Genomic DNA, 26,972 nt, shown 5'->3' with positions numbered 1-26,972 from the left:
GGTTGTAGGAAAGAGGCGTGCTACTGAGCCTCGCCAGACCCTAATCCGCTGGCAGGCAAAACATTTTTTGCCAACGGCTGATTCGGTCTGGTTTATTAACCAGGCTACTACAGTATACCAGTGGTTCTCAAACTTTATGGCCTTAGGTCAACCCTGTATATTTATTGACCGTCGTCAATAAATATACCTTTTGGAGCATATGAGTGTGCGGGTTCCCTTCTCTTTTCCTGAGTCACTTTTTGAACCCAGCACCTCCACGAAGTGATGTGCGTATTTTACTATAGTTCCAACCCTGTAAATAACCTTCTCATCCACGGCACCACTGGATTACATTGTTACTTCATATAGCACCTTACATTTATGTCATATTATGGCATGTAAATATTATGGTATTGTATATGCTAATATACAGTATGTATATTAGGAAAACTTGAGAGAATATCCGTTTCCATTCAAGTCAGATTAAAACATTTAACCAGTTGAACCCCCAGCCTCCCTATTCTGGGGGGAAACATTCACAAAGAGATTTGGTGTAGATTAAAAAATAAATAATAATGCACAGAGTACAGTGCAACTTGTGTCCATTATACCAAGTTCTAAGTGGTTAAACTGAACAATATTGATACATTTCAAAAGTATTATTCTGCGGCACTCCTGGACTTGTGTCACGGCACCCACTTCACGAGAAATGCTGCTGTAGGCCTTGCAGGTAGATCACATGACATGCCCCTAAAATATATATATATAATTTCATCTGCCACTTGAATTAAGGTGACTTGATTGATCGACATAAAACAGGGCCTGTCAGCTCAAACACACAATGCAATACTTTCTTGTTTTCAAATTGTTGCGTACAATCAGTAGCATTACAAAGTCAAATACCAAAAAAAAATACCATTTCCATTTCCCCCCCTCTATTTCCCATTCCATGTGCGTTTCTCTTATATTTAACACCAGCGCCGCTAATCCGAAGCCCCCTCAAGTACATTTTTAAACTATTTTCAACAATGGGATAATAGTTTTTTTTGGTGGGTAGATTTTGTTGAGCTGGACGTTTTGAAAGTAGCTCTCAAGTCAAAAAAGTATGGGCACCCCTGGCCTATAGGCTGAGCGGCCCATGTGTTAACCTATAAACATCTAAATGCACCACGTACGTCTCTGTCTGTCTGTACGACGTGTGTACGGCTGTAATGCACGTGCCTCGAGAACCGTTCGCTCCACCGACTGCAAATTAAAATCGACACACACATTCCACTCCCCCCACAGGGAGTGCAGCGTCCGGTGTCGAGTCGGTCGGACCCACGGTTGTCCAGAACCGCCACAAAAGGCCTCTGCCTGTGCTCTGGAGTCTGGACAGGGCCCCATGCCAGTGGTCCATACAGTATATGGAGCTGGCCTGTTCTGACATGAGAACAGGAACAAGTTGGAACGGGCACTCTGACACAGGTATTGCATTGCATAGCCATAGACTCTGTGCTGTACAGCCGGGCACCGGTCTAGTTTTAGTAAGCCTCACGGGCCAGGCCTGTTCATGGGCCCCTGGTAGACAAAGGCCCCTAGGCAGTGGCCCCACTGGCCTGGTAACCTGTCCATGTGTAATATGTTGCACAAAGAGAATGCGGTCCATGTGGATCTCACAGAAAAGTAGCTATTTACCTATTTTAACCAAATTCCAAATGCATGATTTCTGTCAACTTTCAAATGGATTTAGATTTAAGAGCTGCAGACTGCGTATTGGGTGCAGTGGCCTACACACAGTGACACATTTGAATTCCATTGAGCTGAATCTCTCCACCAAATTGAATGAGTAATTAGAAATGGGTTCTAAAACTATTTAATTCCTCCACAAAATAGTCCCCAGTCCTTCTCCCAAAACACAACACACATGGTATGGGGAGCATCATTGGGGAGTGGGACCAGTTCTCACAATTTCCCCACTTATTATACCAAACACTACACTACCCACAGTTCCACGCGCTGTTGCACATAATAGAGCCGTGTTGTAGGAAATCCGCTTGTGTGTGGTGGTGGATTAATTTGTAATCCGACAGAAGAGGGTCTGGATGAGGCCAAACCAAGCCTCACAACATCGGATCACGACGACACACACATACACACACCACACGGCATGCACACAACGCCCACCCAAATACCCACAGCAGCAGCAGGGTAGGGCTGGGCAAGGCAGGCAGCGCGGGGGCTTTTTGAACAGATGCACCACACACACACCACTCCTCGATCGTCTAAAAAAAAAGAATAAAGAGATAAGCGAGAGCGAGAGAGTCATACTCATAATAACAAGATTATTAAAAAAAATCTGACTAAAGGTTTTTATAAAACATATGTGTGCGTGACAGGACAGGACAGGACAGCGGAGCGTGTCACCGTGCAGCAGCACCCCAGCCCAGCAGAGATCGAGCAGAGCGGGGCCGGGACGGGCCGGGACGGGACGGGACCAGCACGGGACGGGAGGGTCGTTGTTTCCCAGCCAGATCCTTGAGTCCCAGCCAGAGAGCCAGGGCAAGGCAGGCAGCAGAAAGTGACAGTGACAGCTAAGGCAGGCAGCCTGCTGGTGGTAGCACCGTACTGCTGCATGGTGTGGCGGCAGACAGTGGCAGCAGCAGCACACAACAATCAATTATTAGTATCATCATCATCATCATCCCAGCCAGGCATCATTCACCAGAATCATCACCCCCTGCTGCGCTGCTGGCTGGCTCTTTGAAGCCATCAGACATTGGGTGTTTAAATTCTGGGGGGGGGGTTTGTTGGTATTCTTTGCATTGGAAGCCACTACTATATAGCTATAGCTAGCCTAGCAGCAGCATCGGGGCTAGCTGCGTTTTTTCTTTTTTTTTTCTTTTTGAAGCTAGCTAGCTAGCTCAGTTTAGTTTAGGGAAGGAGGAAGGAAGGAAGGAAGGAAGGCGAAGGGAGGATTTTTTTTCTTCTTTTTTTTTTGGTGTGTGGGGTCTTTAAGTTAGGAATTCATCCGAGGGGAGAAGATAGGAGAAGAAGGGGATCATGTCTACCCCTCCTGCTAAAGAGGTGCTGCCCAAACTGTCCACCGTCGAGCGGCCTATCAAAGGTAGGTTGGTGTTGCTGGACTGTCTCTGTTGAGTTGTTTTCTGGGTTGGCTTTTTTCTTCTTGCTGTTGCACAAACTTGGTGGGTTGGTTGATGCTAACCGATGCTAATGTCAGCTAGCATGATCGGCTGTGCAATTATTATTATACTGCTGGCTGGGCTGGCTGCACACAGTCAGCATTTAGAAATCCTCAGTGTTTTATTAATTATCATATTTTTGGTTTGTTTGTTTTTAACTTGGAAGGTGTGCAAATGCGAGGGTTTGATTTGTACAGCATTATGCGGTTAAATTGACGCTGAGAATTTTACTGTATAATGGGGGGGAAAAAACCCACGTACACATCAACATTTTGTTAATGTATTTTGTCCCTTTTTAAAACAACAAACAATAACAACGGTGCAGGAATTTATGACCATGTGCTGATCAAATAATTAAGCGACAACATTGAGTTAATTAAATCGGCAGCTATTTAGGATAGATGTACCAGCCAAGTCAAGGTGTCAAATTATTGTGACATATTTTTTCGGGCTCAAGTCAGTGGCACGATCCTTTTTTTTTTTTTGTAAACGTCGACCCCTTGTCATCTATAGCAGCTCCAACTGTGTTTGTATGTTTTTTTAAATGTATGTTTTAATTTACAATAATTGTGGATTAAAAATTAACGATTGGTGGGACAGGACAGCAGCAGCAGACAGCATTGCTGCTAGTAGTCAGTCAGTGTACGTGTAACGTTATGCCTCTGTGAAGGTTCAGTAAGGCTAATGAGCTAGCCAGTTAAGCTAGCTGTGTGGGTGTGTGTGGGTGTGTGTGACTGTGTGTGTGTGGGTGGTGAGGAGGGGGGTTTGGGGGGTATGATGGTGTCAATGGTTTAGAGAGGCTTAGCAGTGTAAATCAGCAGGAGGGCATTAAACCTGTCCTTAATGCTGCTGCACAGTAAATTACCCCCAGTCTTCATTTCGTACGAAATGTTATTGGATAACATTGGTTTTCCCGGCTTTTTACCTCATTTTTTGATGAATTCCTGTTCTGTTCTTCTAATAGAAGTGTATATTTGTACGTCTCTTAATTGTTTTGATGATTTGGAACAAGGTGGACCCTCTTTTAAACAAGTGTAATGCATTATTGGGTAGGTCCACTCACAGTTAACAGTCTTTGTATTGAGTTGTGCTTGAAATGTACTGTATTTCTGCAAACTGTTAATACATATTTCAATCAATCAATCAATCGACACCACCAGAGCTGCACATGAGCTGCACAATGATGACTACAGATAGATAAGACTACTTTCATTATTAACAAGAGGAACACAAACCTACAGTCAAAAGTTAATGCTAAAAGGATGACACCCAAAATAGCCACAGCGGGGGGATTGTTTGTTTCCATTGTGGTTGGTCCATTGTGCTCAATTCATCAGTAAGAAAAAATACATACTTATGTACATACGAAATAAAATGCCCATCTGTAAAAGCTCATGCAGCAGCAAAATGTATAGTAAGTTAACAGAAAATACACATTTCTGTGTGTAGAACAACAGTACCCGTGGTACCTCAGTCATGCACATGTCATGTTGGCTGATTTGTTTTTACATTTGTATATGTACCTCCTATAGTCCTATTCATAGTCCAGTTAACTCCAAACTGTCTCAAAGTTCTTGAGCATTCTTACCGGGTGTGTCGTCGGTAAATAACTTAAATAACAGAAATTACTCTAAAAGAGAGAACCAGCACTCACGGAAATCATGTTTTAAAGGCACTCTTAATGTATTTAAATGTTGACATGGTATGCTGCTGCTCTGCAGCATACCATGTCAACATTTAAATACATTAAGAGCTAGCAGTGTGTGCTAACACATCTCTCTCTGTTTTTACTAACATCCACCGTTTCGGTGGTCACCTCCTCACCGAAGACTATGAATATGCTTTTATTAAGGTTTCAATTATCTGCCCACGTAGCTAGCTTGTCTGTCTCCCAAAGACGTTTTTGAAGAAAATAAATTTTATTTCGTGTCATAGGGTAGAGTCCCAGCGGTTCCCAAACCTTTTTGGCCATGCACCCCCTGTTACCTCCCGACCTAGCTGATGCACCCCCTCTTACCCCCCGACCTAGCTGATGCACCCCCCACATGGAAATATAAATTGCATAAGCTATATAGCTCTTATATTTCCTTTTTATCCACATATATATGAACCTGAATATGGCATAATATATGCAGCATAGGCTAATTACTTGCCATATATTGGCATAATATGTTAATATATAAAATTAAAAAAAACACCACCTAGAAGGCACTCGCGCATCGCAGTATGGGAACCACTGGGGTAGACCATAGGGGACAATATTTTCAAACCCCCAAACCTAGGACTGTGTGCATCTTCATGCATTTCGCATGATGTGTAACAATGTACATGATGCATGTCACTGATGCATGGCATGCACGCGCGCGGCACACGCTCGCAGTGCAATCATTTTCAGCACAACATGGGGACAATTACTTATTTTAGCACCTAGTACACAGTAGTGTGCATGCGTCTGATTGCACCTTATTCCAACAACGAACCAAGAGCACTGAAATCAAATATTATATGTCCATAAAACAGCAGCGACAATGCCCCATGGGCATTTTCACGGACTCAATTATATATATACTCAATATATATTGAGTAATATCTATATTATTATAAATATATACAACAGTGGGCCCACGCCATGTTAAGTGGTCAGATGGGTGGACCGCATTTTCAGAGCCTTGGATCAATGGAACTAAAGCCCCACTGCCCGGTCCATCACACCATTGACTCGACAACGCGACTAGTTGGAACTTGCAACTAGCTGCAAGAAATTGCAAGAATGGTCTCTGAATTGACCCCGTTGCAGGTCGGCACAGTTTTTTGGGATAATGTTGCGACTGCAAGTGGTTCTAGTTGCAACTTGTCGCATTTGAGAATAATTTATTTATCGGGTATGTACAAAACGGAACACAAAAACGGCCCACAGGATCACTGATATCTGTGTGTGTGTGTGTGTGTGTGTGTGTGTGTGTGTGTGTGTGTGTGTGTGTGTGTGTGTGTGTGTGTGTGTGTGTGTGTGTGTGTGTGTGTGTGTGTGTGTGTGTGTGTGTGTGTGTGTGTGTGTGTGTGTGTGTGTGTGTGTGTGTGTGTGTGTGTGTGTGTGAACACAACGACACAAGCCTGCCCTACATAATAACTGATGTTATCCATGTTTCTTCAAGTATAGAAAACCTTGATGGCGTTATCGCATCTATTTGTCACATGGTTTTAAGCCTTACTGTTTGTACTGTATATGTCTCCTGTTCTTCTGAAACAAGGAAGAGGAAACAAACTTGATTTCACACATAGTTATGTCATGGTCATGGACCAGACAGTCTCCTGATCTAGCTAGATTTCCATCAGCAACTCTCTTGTCTACAATTGAGCAGCACTGCACAGTAGTAGCCGGAGGCATTTCTGTTGAACTCGTCTCACAGCAGCCCCTGATGTGGAGGGGGAAAAAAGGCCTATTTGTCTGTATATTTCTGTCCCTCATGATTTACAGACTAAAGTAACTCATAAATACCAGATATACAGACTGGTTTCTGCCCCCTCATAATATGCAGATATATACATAATATATTTATTTGTCAAACAACTATCCATTTTCGTTGTGATTTCAATCGATTACGTTTTTGAACAATCGATAAGTTCTTTTTCATTATAAACGACCAAATCAACACAAATATTATTAAAGCGATTGGTCTGAACGCATATTTTATACTATACTATAATATATTGAAAAGCTTGTGAGGTTATATATCTGATTCCCCCGCCCCCCCCCCCCCCCCCCCCTGTATTTGTGGCTACTGTATTTAAAAAAAGAAAAAGCATCATTAATTAATAATTGTATAATTGATTAAATAGATTACTTCCAGCTGACAACAGCATGATGATGCTGCCTATGACCTTTTTAACTTTAGTTACAGTGGTAATTGAATCACTCTGTCCATTTGCATTGCCTGGCATGTGTAATGATTCGGTGTCCTCATTCATGATTGATGATGGCTCTCCTCTCCTAGTGACGGGGCTTTGCTGCACCGGTTGTAGCGTCTTCTTGCCACGTCGGCGTGGCCTTCATGGCGCTGCCGCGCTGCTCGGGGCAGGGCCTGTTGTTCTGGCTCCTATGACAGTAGTGGGTTTCAACGCTTTTCACGTTAAGGGTCCATTATTTATTCGACCGTGCGTTTGAGCCACGGACCACCATTTGATGAGATTTAGCCTCTCGGAGTGACTCAGACGCAATACTACAGAATAGGGAGGGATGCACCGAAAGGGAAATTCTTGGCCAAAACCGAATACCGAATATAGGAAACAGTTGGCCGAATAACGAATATCTTTATCCTACCATTGCTGTCATGGCCGTACATTAATGTACATGGCCACTAATGCTTACATTAATGCTACCTGACATTAATGCTACCTGATTTATGGCATAAGAAATGGTTATGGCAAAACTTATTTTAAATAATAATCCCTATTATGGGTCCATAAACCATTTATTCAGCTCTTTTGAATGCATTAATTGCATACACTATTCGGTGATATATTTTCTGCGGCCGAATATACGGTGCATCACTACTACAGAACATTTTGTTGTCGTTGGATACGAGTTTGTCCACAATTCCATGCTGTATTGATGTTGGTGCCATGAGGAGAGATACAGTAACAGGCAAATGATCATCAAAATAATAATTCTACATTCTCTCTAAATGTGTAGTGTAAACGTCTTGTAAATTAAGTAATGCAGATGTTTAACCCATTCTGGACGGGAACCCCTTTTGGTGTTTTAAGCATTATGTTATACTTTAGCTATTGAAAAATAGCAGATCTACAACTTAGAAGCTCATAGCGCGCTACCGAGTGCCGCACTATGAGCTGCTATTTTTGAAGAATCGTGAAAATGTGGCGCAAATCTTTGAATATATATATTCAATATATATAGGACATTCTTTTCCCAACATATTTTCAGATGATGGTCGGCGGCCAATTTTTTTGGGGTCCTTGACATGAAATATTGAGCACCACTGATACAGAAACATAAGGTTTTTCAGAAAACTGTCATGATTTAGAAGCCTTTTTTTTAATTTCGACGTCAGGCCTAAATGGTTTTAGAATAATTTAACTCTTGAGTGTGTAAAATGAAACCAAATGGACCCTCTCGGTTCCATTTGGTTTCATTTTACATACTCAAGAGTTACCAACTCTACATCATTTAACTGGGGACCACCTGGAACCCCCTCAAGGACCACTGGTGGTCCCCGGACCGCTGGTTGAGAACCGCTGTCCTATGATGTAAGCTCTGCTTTGGGCTCAACAAAACCATGGCCATTAATGCAAGTGCAACTCAACTCACACTAGTACTAGCAAAGTTGGGCACGAATGAGATCGAAAACGATCTCTTCTACTTTTATTTAAAGGAGCATTCAGTGATTTGGATGATTTGGAAAACCACCCAGTCCGCCCCGGTAACAAAATGTGCACATGCACGCTCTACAGTGGGGGGAAGTGCAACAGGCCAACAGCATGTGCACCAAGGCCCGCCCCCACTCGATCATGATTGGAGGAAGGCCCCTCTCATCCTGATTGGATGAAGGCTTTGCCACCCGCCACCAAAACTGAAACTAGGGTTTTTTGACCCCAGGGGCTCACTGGGGACAGGGAGGAACTCCTTATATGGTCAGCACACTCTATAGTAGAGAGAATTATCCAGAAAAAAAGAAAATAAGTGATATTTGAATTAAGTCAAATCACTGAATGCTCCTTTAAAGGTTGCTAGCAGGGATGCACAATAATTATCGGCCAGATATCAGGAATTATGACATAATTATCGGCCCGATAACATTTTTAAATGAATAGCTCCGATAATATATTGTATATATTCTTTATTGTCTCCACCAGGCCGAAGGCATGGGGAGAGAGTATGTTTTGCACTCCGTCCGTCCGTGTGTGTCCGTCTGTGTGTGTGTGTTCGTCCATCCGTCTACAGCTAATCTCCGGCACCGTTAACCCGGTCGATGCCAAACTTTGCACACACACTCCCTAGATGCCAACGATGAACCTCTTCCCCAAATTGTCCAGAACGGCCTGTTATAGCGCCACCAGGAGGCCGATTTTTGTAAAACACATTTTTGATATTACTCTACAAGCTCAGATATTACTCTACGAGCTTGTAGATCTGCTATTTCTCAACAGCTAAAGTATAACATAATGCTTAAATCACCAAAAGGGGTTCCTGGCCCAAAATGTCCACAGTACTGCTATCCGGTCTAGAACAGTGGTTCCCAAACCTTTTCATGTCAAGGACCCCCAAAATGACACTAATTCTATGCCAGGGACCCCCCATAAGATTTTTACGGCTGTAGCAGTGATACTCAACCCGTTTAATTTCAAGGACCCCCAGTTTGACACGCATTAGTCTACGGACCCCCATTTAATGGAATTCATAGCTCTGGGTCCCCCAATTTATATTGTAAAATCAATGTTAATTTAACTCAGAGTGTACAAATGGAACCAAATGGGTCCATTTGGTTCCATTTGTACACTCTCAGAGTTAAGACCCATAAGGGTCCATTTGGTTCCTAACTATCAATTTAGCTGGGGACCCCCTGGAACTCCCCCAAGGACCCCTGGGGGTCCCCGGACCCCACTTTGGGAACCACTGGTCTAGCAGATCTGTGAATGACGTCATGTCTTGAGGGACGAGAGTTGTGATATTTAAATCAAATCACTGTGCGCAGTGTGCACGCAGAAATTGTTGATTGTTTTTGAGCACAGTTGAACACCATGTAAATTCCCAAGCACACAAACTACTAAGTCCCGTCCGTCATCACACCAGAGGTTTTGAGCTTGGAAAACCACTGCACACAACAAATGAAGCATACTGCATCAGCTAAACCGACGTTTTAGCTGAATCTTAAATTGGATATGAATTTGAATGCATAATATTGTGAGCTCTGAAATAGTTTTTTTTGTTTAAACACATTTTTAAACTAAATTTGGTTACATTTAACCCCAACAATCTATCGTCTTAACCCGTTCAGGACGGGAACCCCTTTTGGTGTTTTAAGCATTGTTATACTTTAGCTATTGAAAAATAGCGTATGAGCTTGTAGATCTGCTATTTTTGAAAAATCATGAAAATGTGGCGCAAATCTTTGAATATATTATGGCTTTTGACTCAAATCTTTGCTTCTGGGGGGGGGGGGGGGGTCCCTGGAACAACATATTTTCAAATGGGGGTTGGCGGCCAATCACATACGTTTTGGGGGCCTTGACATGAAATATTGAGCACCACTGATATAGAAACATAGCCAGGTATTTCAGAAAACTGTCAGGATTTAGAAGACATTTTTTAAATGTTGATGTCGGGCCTAAATGGGTTAATCAGCCTGACCCTGTTAACCCATTCAGGCCTGACGTCGAAATTTAAAAACAAAAAGTTTTCTAAATCATGACAATTTTCGGAAAGATTTGAGCCACATTTTAACGATTTTTCAAAAATAGCAGACCTACAAGTTCATAGCGCGCCACTCGGTGGCGCGCTATGAGCTTGTAGATCTGCTATTTTTCAATAGCTAAATTATAACATAATGTTTAAAACGCTAACGCGACATGGATGCGTTCCAGGTATCAATGGATTAAACCATGTAGAGCAGGGGTGCCCAAAATCTACCTGTAGATCACAAAGGCTGTGCAGGTAGATCACATGACATGACCCTTTTTATATTTAATGTAATTTTTTTGGATCTGGCCACTTGAATTAAGGTGACTTGATTGTTTGACATCAAAAGGGCCTGTCAGCTCAAACCCACAATGCAATACTTTTCAAGAGTGTTGCTGTGCACAAAAACGTCTGTAGCATTACAAATTAAATACAAAAAAACCCTATACCTATTCAATTTCTCCCCCTCTATTTCCCATTCCAAGAGCATTTGTCTTATATGTAATGCCTGCTCCGTTATTCCAAAGCCCCATCAGGTACATATTTAAACTATTTTCAGCAATGGTATAATATTTTCGGTAGGTAGATCCTGTTGAGCTGGTCATTTAGCTCTCAAGTAGCTCTCAAGTCAAAAATGTGTGGGCACCCCTGATCGTTTTTTAGATCAACAGAGTGGTTAGTCATCAAACTGTGTTTTTGTTCAGATCGTGCCTAGTATCCCAGAATTCATTGCATTTGAAAATACCTGAGCTTCAAGGTGAGAAAACCCTCCCTTTGCTTCTGTTTGTATAAAGGGAACAAGCAGGCCTGCCTGTGCTTGAGTGTCTGACACAGTGGGAGGAACACATTGTGTAGAATAGAGTTCTCGGTGGACACACGCACACACACGCGCGCGCGCGCATGTACGTGCAGTCGTGCACGCACACACGCACACAGCTGATTTCAGTCACTTGGATAGAGGCCAGCATGTCTTCTTTCTCTTGCGCTGGCTTGTAAGTAACTAATACTGCGGCTCTGCTCTGTGTGGCTGGTAAAGTCAGGCCCTACTACTACTACTAACTTGTAATAAAAGATTTGTTTATCTTTGGATTTTAACCCATTTAGACCTGAGAGACCTGATTCTACAAATGTCTTCTAAATCCTGACTGCTTTGTGAAAAACCCTATGTTTCTATATCAGTCAGTGGTTCTCAAATTCTCAAGCTATTTCATGTCAAGGACCCCCAGAATTATATGTATTTGGCTTTTTCATGTCAAGGACCCCCAGAATTATATGTATTTGGCTTTTTCATGTCGAGGACCCCCAGAATTATATGTATTTGGCTGCAGACCCCCATCTGAAAATATGTTGTTCCAGGGACCCCCCCCCCCAAAAAAAAACAAAGATTTGAGTTAAAAACGTTCGCTCTGAAAGAATATTTATTCAAAGATTTGGGCCACATTTTCACGATTTTTCAAAAATAGAGTGCCGTGCTACGAGCTTGTAGATCTGCTATTTTTCAATAGCTAAGTATAAAATCATGCTTAAAACGGGTTAAAAAAAAAGAGCGTTTTGAATTGGTCAAACAAAGGAATACATGTTCAGAAGTATCTCCCATAAAACCACCAGTGGTCTCGTATATCATAAAAGCAGAATGTTGGAAAGTCCCAGTTGGCCATTACCAATTTTAAGCTAACTTTTATCCCTAATTGTCCATTTTGATTTCTCCCTACATACGTCGGAGAGGTCTGAATTTGATTTGTGTGTAGACTGCGTACTATAGCAAATCTCACATTAGTTTTTGTTTTGATCTTTGTTTTAACAAAAAACAAAGATCAAAAACGAAATGAAAAAATGTGCTGTAATACGCAGTCTGTAGTCTGTACTGTACAGTCTACGCACAAAACAAACTTTAGTCATCCTTCCTCTTTGTAACAACATCAAAGCTGTTTGAACAAACTGCTACTTCATTTTTTTCCCTTTTCTCATGTAGCCGATAAAGAGAGGTGATTTTAGTTTAGAAACTAGTATCGTTTTAACCACATTAACCCCCAGTCTACTCTAGTCTATTGTGACCATCTCGTGATAATAGGCGACCGTTTGGCCACAAATAGGCCAACAACTTTACTTGAAGTGAGCCGATAGCTACAGTGAGTAACAGGCTCACGTTTCACTGTTTGACATAATGACAAAGTGTATAGGGTTTACTTTACGGGGCTGAGCTTGATTTAGCGGTTAAGTTCTTGTCATTCAGACGTGACAGAAAAGGTTGTTTATCTACTAATGTTACTGCATGGTTGTACAGTGTGTGTGTGTACAGTACAGTGTGAAGGACAGAAGTTACATCAGACCCACAGTGACACATCTGGCAGCTTGTTCTGCCTCCTATTTGTATGGACATGTTTCAGTAGTGTTGGTATCGACATGTTTCAAGGTGAGGCAACAAATGTGGCTGCATAGTCTATTGTTTCGTGTGTGTGTGTGTGTGTGCGTGTGCGTGTGCGTACGACGTGTTTGTACACGGTGGCTAAGAGTTAGGCCTCACTCAGACCTTTAATGCATTGCTGCATGCTTGCTGTATGAATGCTGTGAGTGTCATGGCCGCCCCAATGCATTTCCAATGGAAGTCACATGGTTTGAGGACTACATTTTGGACTACAAGCTGCTGTATGGCTTTCGGCTGTGTTTCGACTGCGCCCCTCCCCCCTCATACAACACAAATGTTGTGTCAGACCATTGGAAATGCATTGGGGCAAGCTGTGTCACACCCTTTGTATACAGCAAGCACAGAGCAATCTGCAGCGACCGTGTGAGTGAGGCCTTCGAGTGGCTGGATGGTAACCGAAAGGTTGCCAGTTCGAACCCGGCCTCCCCCAGAGTTGGTGCCGATGTGCAGGTTGGTGCCTTGCATGGTTTCCGCCGCCATCGGTGTATGAATGTGTGTGTGTGAATGGGTGAATGTAATGCACAATCTATGTAAAGCCCGTTGGATAAAGGCGCTATATAAATGCACCATTTATCATTTATTACTATATTCTATTGTAAAGGACCAAATGTGCACACAAGTATACCGTAGTAGAATTCTACAAATGGACATTGTGAGGATACTGTCCCTGGTCCTCAAAGATTTTTTTTTAGACTAGATAAAACAAGATTCAGATTGGGGTAAGGTTTATTATAGAGCCACATTTAATCTCTGCATACGTATTTAAGGATGTGCTTATAATGCTTACAAGAAGAGTTCCTATATACAGCCAATCATTATTTTGTTTTTTTTCTGACGGAAAATACTTTTAATGAGCTCCTGCTGCGAGCACAACAACATCAGGTAGGCTAATCAATATGAAAATGTATTAATCCGATGGTGTTGCCTGACGAATAGACAATCTACAGGCTCCCAATGTTTATTGATGCTTGTGGATCAACTGCTTCCAAACAACACCAGGTGGAATCACTCGCGGGTCGAAGGGAAGGAACCGCTGCACCCCTAATATAAATGCACCATTTACAATGATGCTTACCCATTTTGGGCGGGAACCCCCTTTGGTGTTAGCATTATGTTGAAAATTAATGTGAAAAATAGCAGATCTACAAGCTCGTGGCGCGCTATGAGCTTGTAGATCTGCTATTTTTGAAAAATCGAAGAACGACTGACATAGAAACATAGCTTTTTCAGGATGTAGAAGACATTTTTAGAATCTGATCTCAGGTCAAAATGTGTTAATACAAACCTGTGTGTGTGTGTGTGTGTGTGTGTGTGTAGCGGTGCCATACCCTCCTGGCACGCGGCTGACGGTCAGAGACCTGTACGTGGACGGACGGCCCAGTGTGGAGGTGCTGAAAGCCCACCTGATCAAGGAGGGCCGTCTGGAGGAGGAGGCGGCGCTGCGCATCATCAACGACGGAGCCAGCATCCTCCGCCAGGAGAAATGCATGCTGGAGGTTGAGGCCCCCATCACAGGTACGCAATGAACAGTTCTACTGTGTAACCCGCGCTCCCCGCTATTTATTATTATTATTTGATTAATGTGTTTAATTCGCCGTTTTTTAAATAATTAAAAAAGAACGGATTTGGGGCCACGGTGGCACAGTTGGTAGTGCTGTCGCCTCACAGCTAGAAGGTCCTGGGTTCGATTCCCGCTCGGGACGCTGTGGGTGCTGGCGGCGTGTTTCCTCCGCGTCATCAGTGCCCATACCCGAGGCGGGGTTGGCGAAAGGGCCTTTCTTTGTGGAGTTTGCATGTTCTCCCCGTGTCTCTAAACTGCCTCCCCCTGGCCACCTGGGGCGCCTGATGGAGGGGAAAGGAACTGGTTGGATTAACGTGTTCCAGTCCGTTGCTCTCCCCATGTCCCCCATATATGGGGACTAGGTTGGCGGAGGGTGTGTAGAGCCCAGGATCACATTAGATAATTGACACAGGGGTGAAAAATGGGTAACAAAATCGTGGGACAAATTTAAAAAAAGGATTTGTCACAGACCTGGTGACGAGGCCGTCGTGTTATGATGACAACTGGAAATCAAGCCATGCTCTGGGCTGCTAGGGCTTCTGGGAAAATGAGTTCAATGCAAGTGAACGGCTGGTTTGTTTGGACTACAACTTGCTGTGCAGGCTGTGTTAGTTTCGCATCGTATTGGTGGAATGTTTTTCTCTTCAACAACAAACCATGGGACTATTTTCCGCCAGATTTTCGTCGATCAAAGCTGCAAATACTTTGGCGTTATGCTCCAAAGGTAATAGATCAATCCTGGCAGCTTAGATAGGATGGATAGATTAATCTAAGGCCCCGAAAGTGTTAACACTTTTGTTGGGGAATTTTTCAGAATTAAGGCGGCTAGAGTGCCAAGTAGATGAGGGCAGATTTTACTCTGAAAAGCCCCGTTTTCAGTTTTTGTAAATAAAATCACAATCTCTACCAAGAATCAGTTAGCACATCAGAAGATAATGCAACCTTTTTGATTTGTGTCTTCTGCAGTGTGTGGAGACGTCCACGGACAGTTCTTTGACTTGATGAAGCTGTTTGAGGTGGGCGGCTCCCCCAACACCACCCGCTACCTGTTCCTGGGAGACTATGTGGACAGAGGCTACTTCAGCATCGAGGTACGTCTCGTTTTGCACAGCGAGTATACGTTCGTTTTTCTGCTCAATTGAGTCATTGCCTCCCTCAATTATGCCCTTCGCTAAACCCCTACCCTGGCCTGTTTTCCCGTCTTCAATCACATGGCATGTTTTTATCGCATTTTGACCTGAGGACAATTCTACTTCTACAGTCTTCCGTATTTGGCCGCCGACCCCCCCCCGCACTATGAGCTTGTAGATCTGCTATTTTTCAATAGCTAAAGCATAACATAATGCTTAAAACACCAAAAGGGGTTCCCGTTCAGGATGGGTTAAGACCTGAGGCCGATTCTGCAAATAATGTCTTCTAAATCCCAGCGGTTTTCTGAAAAACGTATGTTGTTACTGTATATCGGTGGTTCTCGTTTTCATGTCAAGGACCCCCCAAAATTATTTGTATTTGTCTGTGGACAACCCATCTTGTTCCAGGGACTTCCAGAGGCAAAGATTGGAGTTATAAATGTTCGCTTTAAAACATTTATATATATATACATATATTGATAGATTTTTAGGCGAAATACAACATAATGGTTAAAGTGCTTCACTTTCCTGGTCTTGATGGGTTTAATGTACAGCAGTATGGAAGTAGATGACTCATAAGCATAATAAAGTAAAACTCTAGAATGATGCGTTTGAAACTTGGATGTTCTGATATATAAACTCCATATTTGTGCGAGGTTCCATTTGTGCACCGTGACGTCTTTCCATTATTAATGTTTTTAAAAAGGTTATATAAAACTACTGGCAGTGAATGTGACACAGAATGTGTCGCTGATCAGTCCAGCATTTGAACCCATTTAGACCTGAGGACGATTCTACAAATGTCTTCTAAATCCTGACAGTTTTCAGAAAAACCCATGTTTCTATATCAGTGGTTCTCAAACTATTTAATGTCGAGGACCCCCAAAATGATATGGAATTGGCCGCTGACCATCTGAAAATATGTTGTTCCAGGGACCCCCCCAGAGGCAAAGATTTGAGTTAAAAACGTTCGCTCTGAAAGAATATATATTAAAAGATTTGCACCACATTTTCACAATTTTTCGAGTGCCGCGCTACGAGCTTGTAGATCTGCTATTTTTCAACAGCTAAAGCATAACATATAATGCTTAAAACACCAAAAGGAGTTCCCGTTCTGAATGTGTTAAAAGTGTGTTGAAAGTGTGAAAGCCATGTCGCCCACAAACCTCACACTTTCTCTTCCGTCACTCACACAAAACAAGTGTGCATGAACTCCTCGAGGCCTTTCAGTGTTGCCTTTAGGGCAGAGGAGATGAGTGTGTGTAGGAGCCCCTCGAGGCCTTTCAGTGTTGCCTTTAGGGCAGAGGAGATGAGTGTGTGTAGGAGCCCCTCGAGGCCTTTCAGTGTTTCCTTTAGGGCAGAGGAGATGAGTGTGTAGGAACTCCTCGAGGCCTTTCAGTGTTTCCTTTAGGGCAGAGGAGATGAGTGTGTAGGAACTCCTCGAGGCCTTTCAGTGTTGCCTTTAGGGCAGAGGAGATGAGTGTGTGTAGGAGCCCCTCGAGGCCTTTCAGTGTTTCCTTTAGGGCAGAGGAGATGAGTGTGTAGGAGCCCCTAGAGGCCTTTCAGTGTTGCCTTTAGGGCAGAGGAGATGAGTGTGTAGGAGCCCCTAGAGGCCTTTCAGTGTTGCCTTTAGGGCAGAGGAGATGAGTGTGTAGGAGCCCCTAGAGGCCTTTCAGTGTTGCCTTTAGGGCAGAGGAGATGAGTGTGTAGGAGCCCCTAGAGGCCTTTCAGTGTTGCCTTTAGGGCAGAGGAGATGAGTGTGTAGGAGCCCCTAGAGGCCTTTCAGTGTTGCCTTTAGGGCAGAGGAGATGAGTGTGTAGGAGCCCCTAGAGGCCTTTCATGTTTCCTTTAGGGCAGAGGAGATGAGTGTGCAGGAACTCCTCGAGGCCTTTCAGTGTTTCCTTTAGGGCAGAGGAGATGAGTGTGCAGGAACCCCTAGAGGCCTTTCATGTTTCCTTTAGGGCAGAGGAGATGAGTGTGCAGGAACTCCTCGAGGCCTTTCAGTGTTTCCTTTAGGGCAGAGGAGATGAGTGTGCAGGAACCCCTAGAGGCCTTTCATGTTTCCTTTAGGGCAGAGGAGATGAGTGTGCAGGAACTCCTCGAGGCCTTTCAGTGTTTCCTTTAGGGCAGAGGAGATGAGTGTGCAGGAACCCCTAGAGGCCTTTCATGTTTCCTTTAGGGCAGAGGAGATGAGTGTGCAGGAACTCCTCGAGGCCTTTCAGTGTTTCCTTTAGGGCAGAGGAGATGAGTGTGCAGGAACCCCTAGAGGCCTTTCATGTTTCCTTTAGGGCAGAGGAGATGAGTGTGCAGGAACTCCTCGAGGCCTTTCAGTGTTTCCTTTAGGGCAGAGGAGATGAGTGTGCAGGAACCCCTAGAGGCCTTTCATGTTTCCTTTCGGGCAGAGGAGATGAGTGTGCAGGAACTCCTCGAGGCCTTTCAGTGTTTCCTTTAGGGCAGAGGAGATGAGTGTGCAGGAACCCCTAGAGGCCTTTCATGTTGCCTTTAGGGCAGAGGAGATGAGTGTGCAGGAACCCCTAGAGGCCTTTCATGTTGCCTTTAGGGCAGAGGAGATGAGTGTGCAGGAACTCCTCGAGGCCTTTCATGTTGCCTTTAGGGCAGAGGAGATGAGTGTGCAGGAACCCCTAGAGGCCTTTCATGTTGCCTTTAGGGCAGAGGAGATGAGTGTGCAGGAACCCCTAGAGGCCTTTCATGTTGCCTTTAGGGCAGAGGAGATGAGTGTGCAGGAACCCCTAGAGGCCTTTCATGTTGCCTTTAGGGCAGAGGAGATGAGTGTGTAGGAGCCCCTAGAGGCCTTTCAGTGTTGCCTTTAGGGCAGAGGAGATGAGTGTGCAGGAGCCCCTAGAGGCCTTTCAGTGTTGCCTTTAGGGCAGAGGAGATGAGTGTGCAGGAGCCCCTAGAGGCCTTTCATGTTGCCTTTAGGGCAGAGGAGATGAGTGTGTAGGAGCCCCTAGAGGCCTTTCAGTGTTGCCTTTAGGGCAGAGGAGATGAGTGTGCAGGAACCCCTAGAGGCCTTTCGTGTTTCCTTTAGGGCAGAGGAGATGAGTGTGCAGGAACTCCTAGAGGCCTTTCGTGTTTCCTTTAGGGCAGAGGAGATGAGTGTGCAGGAACTCCTCGAGGCCTTTCAGTGTTTCCTTTAGGGCAGAGGAGATGAGTGTGCAGGAACCCCTAGAGGCCTTTCATGTTGCCTTTAGGGCAGAGGAGATGAGTGTGTAGGAACCCCTAGAGGCCTTTCAGTGTTGCCTTTAGGGCAGAGGAGATGAGTGTGCAGGAACCCCTAGAGGCCTTTCGTGTTTCCTTTAGGGCAGAGGAGATGAGTGTGCAGGAACTCCTAGAGGCCTTTCGTGTTTCCTTTAGGGCAGAGGAGATGAGTGTGCAGGAACTCCTCGAGGCCTTTCAGTGTTTCCTTTAGGGCAGAGGAGATGAGTGTGCAGGAGCCCCTAGAGGCCTTTCGTGTTTCCTTTAGGGCAGAGGAGATGAGTGTGCAGGAGCCCCTAGAGGCCTTTTCGTGATTCATTTCCTGTACTGTGTGTGTCATGTGGGTGGGGCTCACACACACACCCCTTTAGGAGCCCACAAGCAGAGGAGAGAAAAGTACTCAGAGCTTAGCTTAGTTAAACTATCAATAACTGCAACGTAGAAAGAAGTACAAGTAATGAGATTAGGTTTAGGTTTATTTATTTAGCACATAGTATAAAAAATAGACCATACATATCAAAGAACAAAAATACAATGCAAGGAAAGGAGTCCATAATACAGATAATTCTGGGGGTCCTTGACATCATGAAAAAGGTTGAGCACCACTGACATAGAAACGTAGGTTTTATTTCAGAAAACTGTCAGGATTTAGAAGACTGGGTTGACTGCTGGCCGCCTGTTTTGTGACTGTCCTGTGTGTGTGTGTGTGTGTGTGTGTGTGTGTGTGTGTGTGTGTGTGTGTGTGTGTGTGTGTGTGTGTGTGTGTGTGTGTGTGTGTGTGTGTGTGTGTGTGTGTGTGTGTGTGTGTGTGTGTGTGTGTGTGTGTGTGTGTGTGTGTGTGTGTGTGTGTGTGTGTGTGTGTGTGTGTGTGTGTGTGTGTGTGTGTGTGTGTGTGTGTGTGTGTGTGTGTGTGTGTGTGTGTGTGTGTGTGTGTGTGTGTGTGTGTGTGTGTGTGTGTGTGTGTGTGTGTGTGTGTGTGTGTGTGTGTGTGTGTGTGTGTCTTTGCAGTGTGTCCTGTACCTGTGGACTCTAAAGATCAACCACCCCAACACTCTCTTCCTCCTGCGAGGGAACCACGAGTGCCGGCATCTCACAGAGTACTTCACCTTCAAACAAGAGTGTAAGAGAGAGTTGCTGCTGCTGGCTTTGAGCACTGTGTGCATGTCAGGCAGGGCTATTGGGGAATATATATAGGGACAAATATATTGGAACATTTTTTTTTTAGTTTTTTGGCTTTAGTTTGTATAGCCCCATTAGTATGAAATGGGGCTTAAGCAGATAAGCCCCTTTCTATTGAGTAAAATCCTCCCGGAGGCAAATGTATCTCATTGTCGGTTATCACATAATCGGGTTGATTCTGTGTGTGAGTTGAGCTATTTTGGGGATTTAGGGTAAGCGTTAAAAAATGGCATTCACAAAAACACAGTCGTAACATGTTTATCCTCACAAGTGTGTGTGTGTGTGTGTGTGTGTGTGCCTCACTTGCGCAAATGATTCCATTTGAATAGATTTAGCATTTTCACACCATCTTTACGTGTCTTTCCAGGCAAAATCAAGTACTCGGAGCGCGTTTACGACGCCTGTATGGAAGCGTTTGACTGCCTACCCCTGGCTGCCCTCCTCAACCAGCAGTTCCTCTGTGTGCACGGAGGCCTCAGCCCCGAAGTCACCTGTCTGGACGACATACGCAAGGTTGGATGATCTCTCTCTCTCTCTCTCTCAGCCCGTTTAGACTCGGAAAGCCTGTATATTAGGGGTGCAACGGTTTACGGTTTAAAACCGAACCGTTCGGTACAGCATACACGGTTCAATACGCCCTAATGTACCGCGGTCTTTCGGTTTGAAATTAATTCATTTCTTACAGCTGCGGAGAATGTATTTCTCTGTCCTACTAAGAAGTCTAGCACTCTATCGGTCACACACCGTCCTACTAAGAAGTCTAGCACACATCGGTCACAGAAGTGTAGCACTCTGTCGGCCCCCCCCCCCCCCCCCCCCCCACAGACACACACAGCACAGCACACACACAGAGAGAGACGGCATGATGAGGAGAACCCAGCCCTCGTCTTTAAACGTCTTTCTTTGGAATAATTATTGATCGTCATACACAGAGACACACATAGCGGAGTAACCTCGCGTCAACAGGCCTCTAAGCACCGTCTTTGGAAGTTTGTTCAGATCTGCTTCTGCACTCGCTGTTGACTCGAGTGCTACAGACACCGTTGAGTGAGAGCAAACACTCTCCACTCGTAGCAGTAAAAGACATGTCCGCCAGAAAAGTCCCAACAAAATACTCCATGACTGTAGATAGAAACCCTTCTTGTAATAATATAAGCATAATATCCTCATGCAGAGATCTTTATTGTAAACTTTAGTATTTTTCTGTGCGACACGGACACACACTGCTGTGTGAATCCCTCCCCTCCCGGGAGCCACTCTCCTCTCCTCTTTCCTGCATGTGTCTGGATAGGAGGAAAAAACGATTTTTCTTGTATTGCTAATAAACTAAACATTTTTTTATTTTTAACTGTACCGAACCGAAACCGTGGCCCCCTTACCTAGGTACGAACCGAACCGTGGCCCCCTTACCTAGGTACGAACCGAACCGTGGCCCCCTTACCTAGGTACGAACCGAACCGTGGCCCCCTTACCTAGGTACGAACCGTGGCCCCCTTACCTAGGTATGAACCGAACCGTGGCCCCCTTACCTAGGTACGAACCGAACCGTGGCCCCCTTACCTAGGTACGAACCGAACCGTGGCCCCCTTACCTAGGTACGAACCGAACCGTGGCCCCCTTACCTAGGTACGAACCGAACCGTGGCCCCCTTACCTAGGTACGAACCGAACCGTGGCCCCCTTACCTAGGTACGAACCGTGGCCCCCTTACCTAGGTACGAACCGAACCGTGGCCCCCTTACCTAGGTACGAACCGAACCGTGGCCCCCTTACCTAGGTACGAACCGAACCGTGGCCCCCTTACCTAGGTACGAACCGAACCGTGGCCCCCTTACCTAGGTACGAACCGAACCGTGGGCTAACTGTACCGTTGCACCCCTACTGTATATGTTGCATGCAAGGCCTTAACCCATTCTGGGCGGGAACCCCTTTTGGTGTTAGCATTATGTTATGCTTTAGCTATTGCAAAGTGCAGAGAGCCGCCTCCGCTACCGAAGCGCTGCTTTTTTAGACACTTTGCATTTGAGGGAAATGAACAAGGAAAAGGCAGGAGATACAAGCAAGCCCATATGAAGGAGACGCTTGTAGTGGGCTTTCACTTCTAGGGATTTTCACTAGTTGACTAGTGGCCTAGTTTACTAGTCGACTAGTTGTTTAACTACTAACTAGGCTATTAGGCTATGTAAAAAATAGTTATACATTTAAAAACTGTGCACATTGGTAACTATAACTATAATCTAGCTGATCTTGAGGCCTACAAAAACTACATTTCTTTGTTTTCTTATCAACTAGTCAACTAGTACCAACAAGGTCGACTAGTGAAATTTCTAGGGGGCGGCGGTGGTTCAGGGGTAGAGTTCCTGGATGGTAACCGCAAGGTTGCCAGTTCAAACCCGGGCTCCCCCAGAGTTACTGTCGAAGTGTCCTTGAGCAAGACGCTGAACCCCTAATTGCTCCCGATGTGCTAGTTGGTGCCTTGCATGGTTTCCGCTGCCATCGGTGTATGAATGTGTGTGTGAATGGGTGAATGTAATGCACAATCTCTGTAAAGCGCCTTGGATAAAGGCGCTATATAAATTTACCATTTACTAGTCGACTAGTTGAATTAGTCGACTAGTTGCTTAAAGCCCCATCTTGTACAGACTACAGAGCACTGCTGTGCTCACAGACTGGAGGTTACACTGGATAGAAATCTGTGTGTGTGTGGGTTGATGGTTTGGTGTGGGTGGATCATTATCGTGTTGTTGGCTCTCCAAGTGTGCTGCCAACGCATAACATGTTTTAGCACCTGAAGGAACAACCACACTGACGTCTTCTTTAAAGATTATCAAATGGTCGGACAGCTGTTTTATGAGAGATTTTGATTCCCACCCACTTAAAATGTTAAAATGTTCAGTTTATACTCCCCCACTTACCGTGGATTTTTGTATTTGTTGTATGTGAAATTCTTATACTACGTTTTCTCTGCCACCTTGCACCCAGGCAGCGAGCACGCACGCACGCACGCACGCACGCACGCACGCACGCACGCACGCACGCACGCACGCACGCAGGCACGCTTACTGTCACCACCAAATGTTAAGATTAACATTAACCAACATGGTGGAACAATGAGGAGGGAGCTTTTAGCTTTCATTTGATTCTCACTATAGAGTTGGAGAGTAGACGCACTGGTCTGTTTTGTGGGTGACGCTCTGTTGGTTTTGTACCGGTGTGTTTGTCAACCCCGAGTCAACATGGAGGTTGTTTCGGGAAAGTAAAGCCTGATTTATAATTGTGGTTAAGGAGTTAATGTATGAGAGAAATGGCTCCCATGTTCTGTAGAAGTTATTCAGCGAACCTCTAACCGTATATATATTAGATTTGTTTTTCCCAAATGGAGAAAGGTTGAGAAAGGTATGGCTCTTCCAGTGGAGCAATATACAACGTCTGGCTAGTGGCTATGAGGGAGGCAAGAGCAACCGCATCGGCCTAGAATCTATGATATCTGCCTCCTACAGGAGACACACCGTAGATGGATATCAGAGGACAGGGAGACACAGAGTCCCAGAACCAAACTGGAACCAAAATGGTTTCCAAAAAGAGGCGAGCTTTGGACAGGAATAGAAAGTGTGTGTGTGTGTGTGTGTGTGGTTTGCATGTGGATTGAAGGCACCTGTATTGCATAAAATGATGTATTTGGCCACAGACCCCCATCTCAAATGTTCTTGTTCCAGGGACTTCCAGAAGCAAAGATTTGAGTTAAAAATGTTGGAATATCTATTCGAGCTGCTCCGATAATCGGAGTGAATATCGGCTGATACACCCTATTCTGATACACCCTATTCTGATACACCCTATTCTGATACACCCTATTCTGGAGAAACCGATCTTTATCGGCTGATACACCCTATTCTGATACACCCTATTCTGATACACCCTATTCTGATACACCCTATTCTGGAGAAACCCATCTTTTACACCCTATTCTGGAGAAACCCATCTTTTACACCCTATTCTGGAGAAACCCATCTTTACACCCTATTCTGGAGAAACCCATCTTTTACACCCTATTCTGGAGAAACCCATCTTTACACCCTATTCTGGAGAAACCCATCTTTTACACGTCGAAATTTAAAAAAAAAAGTTTTCTAAATCATGACAATTTTCGGAAAGATTTGAGGCACATTTTAACGATTTTTCAAAAATAGCAGACCTACAAGTTCATAGCGCGCCACTCGGTGGCGCGCTATGAGCTTGTAGATCTGCTATTTTTCAATAGCTAAATTATAACATAATGTTTAAAACGCTAACGCTAACGTGACATGGATGCGTTCCAGGTCTCAATGGATTAAGTGGTATAAATGTCAATGAGATATATAGTATAATATATTTTTTCTTATTATTCTTTGTGACACGCCTAAACATTCTCCCCTTCCTCCCCACACAAAGGAACAGTTTTGATATATAATCATTTTGGAAATATTCAATGTCCCTGGAACAAGATATTTTCAGATGGGGGTCGGCGGCATGAAATATTGAGCACAACTGATATAGAAACATAGGTATTTCTGAAAGTTGTCAGGAATTAGAAGACATTTTTAAAATTCTGAGGCCTAAATGTGGTTAACACTAGTTGTGCTGTGCTGTGTGTTCTGTAGCTGGACCGGTTTAAGGAGCCACCGGCGTTTGGACCCATGTGTGACCTGCTGTGGTCAGACCCAGGAGAGGACTACGGCTCCGAGAAGACACAGGAACATTTCTGCCACAACAGTGTTCGAGGCTGCTCCTATTTCTACAGGTATGAATGTTGATCATTCTGGACACCACTTTTTCATTTAGTTTTTATCATAGTCTTTTTGAGTAAAATTCCATTTTAGTTTTAGTCATAGTCATATTGTAGTCATCTGAAATGTTTAGTTGTAGTCTAGTTGTAGTCAATTTAATGTACCTGTTGATTTAGTCAGCTGAAGTGTATTTTGGCAGGCCTTGGTGACGTCATCATAATGCCTGAATTGTACTTTTAGAATAATTTAAACCAAAGTAATTGTCTTGTCGTTGCATGAGCAGCACATTGTGATTTAATTATTTCTGTGTCAGTTACCTAGCAGTATGTGACTATTCTGTGTGTGTGTCAGTTACCCAGCAGTATGTGACTATTCTGTGTGTGTGTCAGTTACCCAGCAGTATGTGACTATTCTGTGTGTGTCAGTTACCTAGCAGTATGTGACTATTCTGTGTGTGTGTCAGTTACCCAGCAGTATGTGACTCTATTCTTTCTAATGTGTCAGTTACTATGTGACTTTATTATGTCTGTGTGTGTGTGTGTGTGTGTGTGTGTGTGTGTCAGTTACCCAGCAGTATGTGACTATTCTTTCTAATGTGTCAGTTACCCAGCAGTATGTGACTCTATTATCTGTGTGTGTGTGTGTGTGTGTGTGTGTGTGTGTGTGTCAGTTACCCAGCAGTATGTGACTATTCTTTCTAATGTGTCAGTTACCCAGCAGTATGTGACTATTCTTTCTAATGTGTCAGTTACCCAACAGTATGTGACTATTCTTTCTAATGTGTCAGTTACCCAGCAGTATGTGACTATTCTTTCTAATGTGTCAGTTACCCAGCAGTATGTGACTATTCTTTCTAATGTGTCAGTTACCCAGCAGTATGTGACTATTCTTTCTAATGTGTCAGTTACCCAACAGTATGTGACTATTCTTTCTAATATGTCAGTTACCCAACAGTATGTGACTATTCTTTCTAATGTGTCAGTTACCCAGCAGTATGTGACTATTCTTTCTAATGTGTCAGTTACCCAACAGTATGTGACTCTATTGTCTCCTTGTGTGTCAGTTACCCAGCAGTATGTGACTTTCTGATGAACAATAATCTGTTGTCAGTAATACGAGCACACGAGGCCCAAGATGCAGGGTGAGTAATACCAATATTTTAACTCGTATTCATGGTGGATTTTAATCTGGCCTACTATAGAGCGTCGCAGTCTCGCCCCCTTTCATGACGACGCCAGGCCCAGGAAATAATTCCCAATGCATTTTTCCCATAGACATTTTAAAACGTATTTTTATAGACCTTATAAGCGTCGTACAAAACAAACCTTTTGGACCAACAAATAATTCCAAAGAAGAAAAACAACCAAAAAAGTGTTGTAACCTGCCGTTTTCTTCTTCTTTCAAATTATTTGTTCGGCCCGAAAAATTGTGTTTGTTGTCATGATTTCTCACAACTCGAGTTGGCTTAAAAGGTCTTTAAATACTTTTTGAAATGTCTATGGGGAAAATGAACGGGGAATCATTTCCTGGGCCCTGGTAGGGAGCGGGACTGCGACACTCTATAGATTAGTACTTATATATTCATGGTGGTTTTAATCTGATGTACTGTTAATTATTTTAAGCACTGGTTCTCAAGGGGTGGTGAGGATATTGCAAGTGGCGATTTTAATGAAATTTTTTAATAAAATTAAAATGAATGTAAAACTGTAATGGGGAGGGAACTTAAAGCAGTGGTTCTAATCTCAACATGTGGTACTTGAGACCACCTCTGGTGACAAAAAATAGAAATACAAAATATTGATGAAATATGACCAGCCCTCCTGACCCAGAAAAGGTTCAGAACCACTGATTTCTTTAATATAATATAATAATCAATTGCAGTTAAATAATGAATATATAAAAAAAGGGTGCCAGGTTCTACAGAAGTTATTCAACGTGCCTCTAGTTGAGAATTACATTTTTTTCTAGTTGGATAAAGGAGGACAGGTCTTTTAGCCAAGATATTCGTGGCAGGGGGGCTAGGATTTTTCCAGTGAAGCAAAATGCGGCAGGCGAAGGCAACTAAATCAACTTGGCACCTATACTGAATCTGCCGAACCACAGGAGACACACCAAAAATAG

The 26,972-nt window shown here is 43.9% G+C and overlaps 1 protein-coding gene across 3 annotated transcripts in view; it reads left to right on the top strand.

Moving 5' to 3' along the window:
* Positions 1-2,180: 2,180 nt before the first annotated feature.
* LOC306939903 (serine/threonine-protein phosphatase 2B catalytic subunit gamma isoform-like) overlaps positions 2,181-26,972 on the top strand; it is a 46,788-nt gene continuing 21,996 nt past the window's right edge. For 2 of the 3 annotated variants that reach the window (XM_079524704.1, XM_079524705.1), the window contains exons 1-7: positions 2,181-3,085; positions 14,318-14,515; positions 15,528-15,652; positions 19,916-20,027; positions 20,454-20,599; positions 24,726-24,865; positions 25,915-25,992. In XM_079524704.1, coding sequence (XP_079380830.1) covers positions 3,022-3,085; positions 14,318-14,515; positions 15,528-15,652; positions 19,916-20,027; positions 20,454-20,599; positions 24,726-24,865; positions 25,915-25,992 — 863 coding nt within the window. In that variant the 5' untranslated portion in view covers positions 2,181-3,021. The remainder of the gene's footprint in view (positions 3,086-14,317; positions 14,516-15,527; positions 15,653-19,915; positions 20,028-20,453; positions 20,600-24,725; positions 24,866-25,914; positions 25,993-26,972) is intronic. The other variant, XM_079524703.1, reaches the window with a different exon arrangement.

The sequence above is a fragment of the Electrona antarctica genome (genome assembly GCF_951216825.1).
Source record: "Electrona antarctica genome assembly, chromosome: 16".
In the NCBI taxonomy this organism is placed as follows: domain Eukaryota; kingdom Metazoa; phylum Chordata; class Actinopteri; order Myctophiformes; family Myctophidae; genus Electrona; species Electrona antarctica.
The sequence above is the reverse complement of the archived record's forward strand: the minus strand, read 5'-3'. Positions and strand labels throughout refer to the sequence as shown.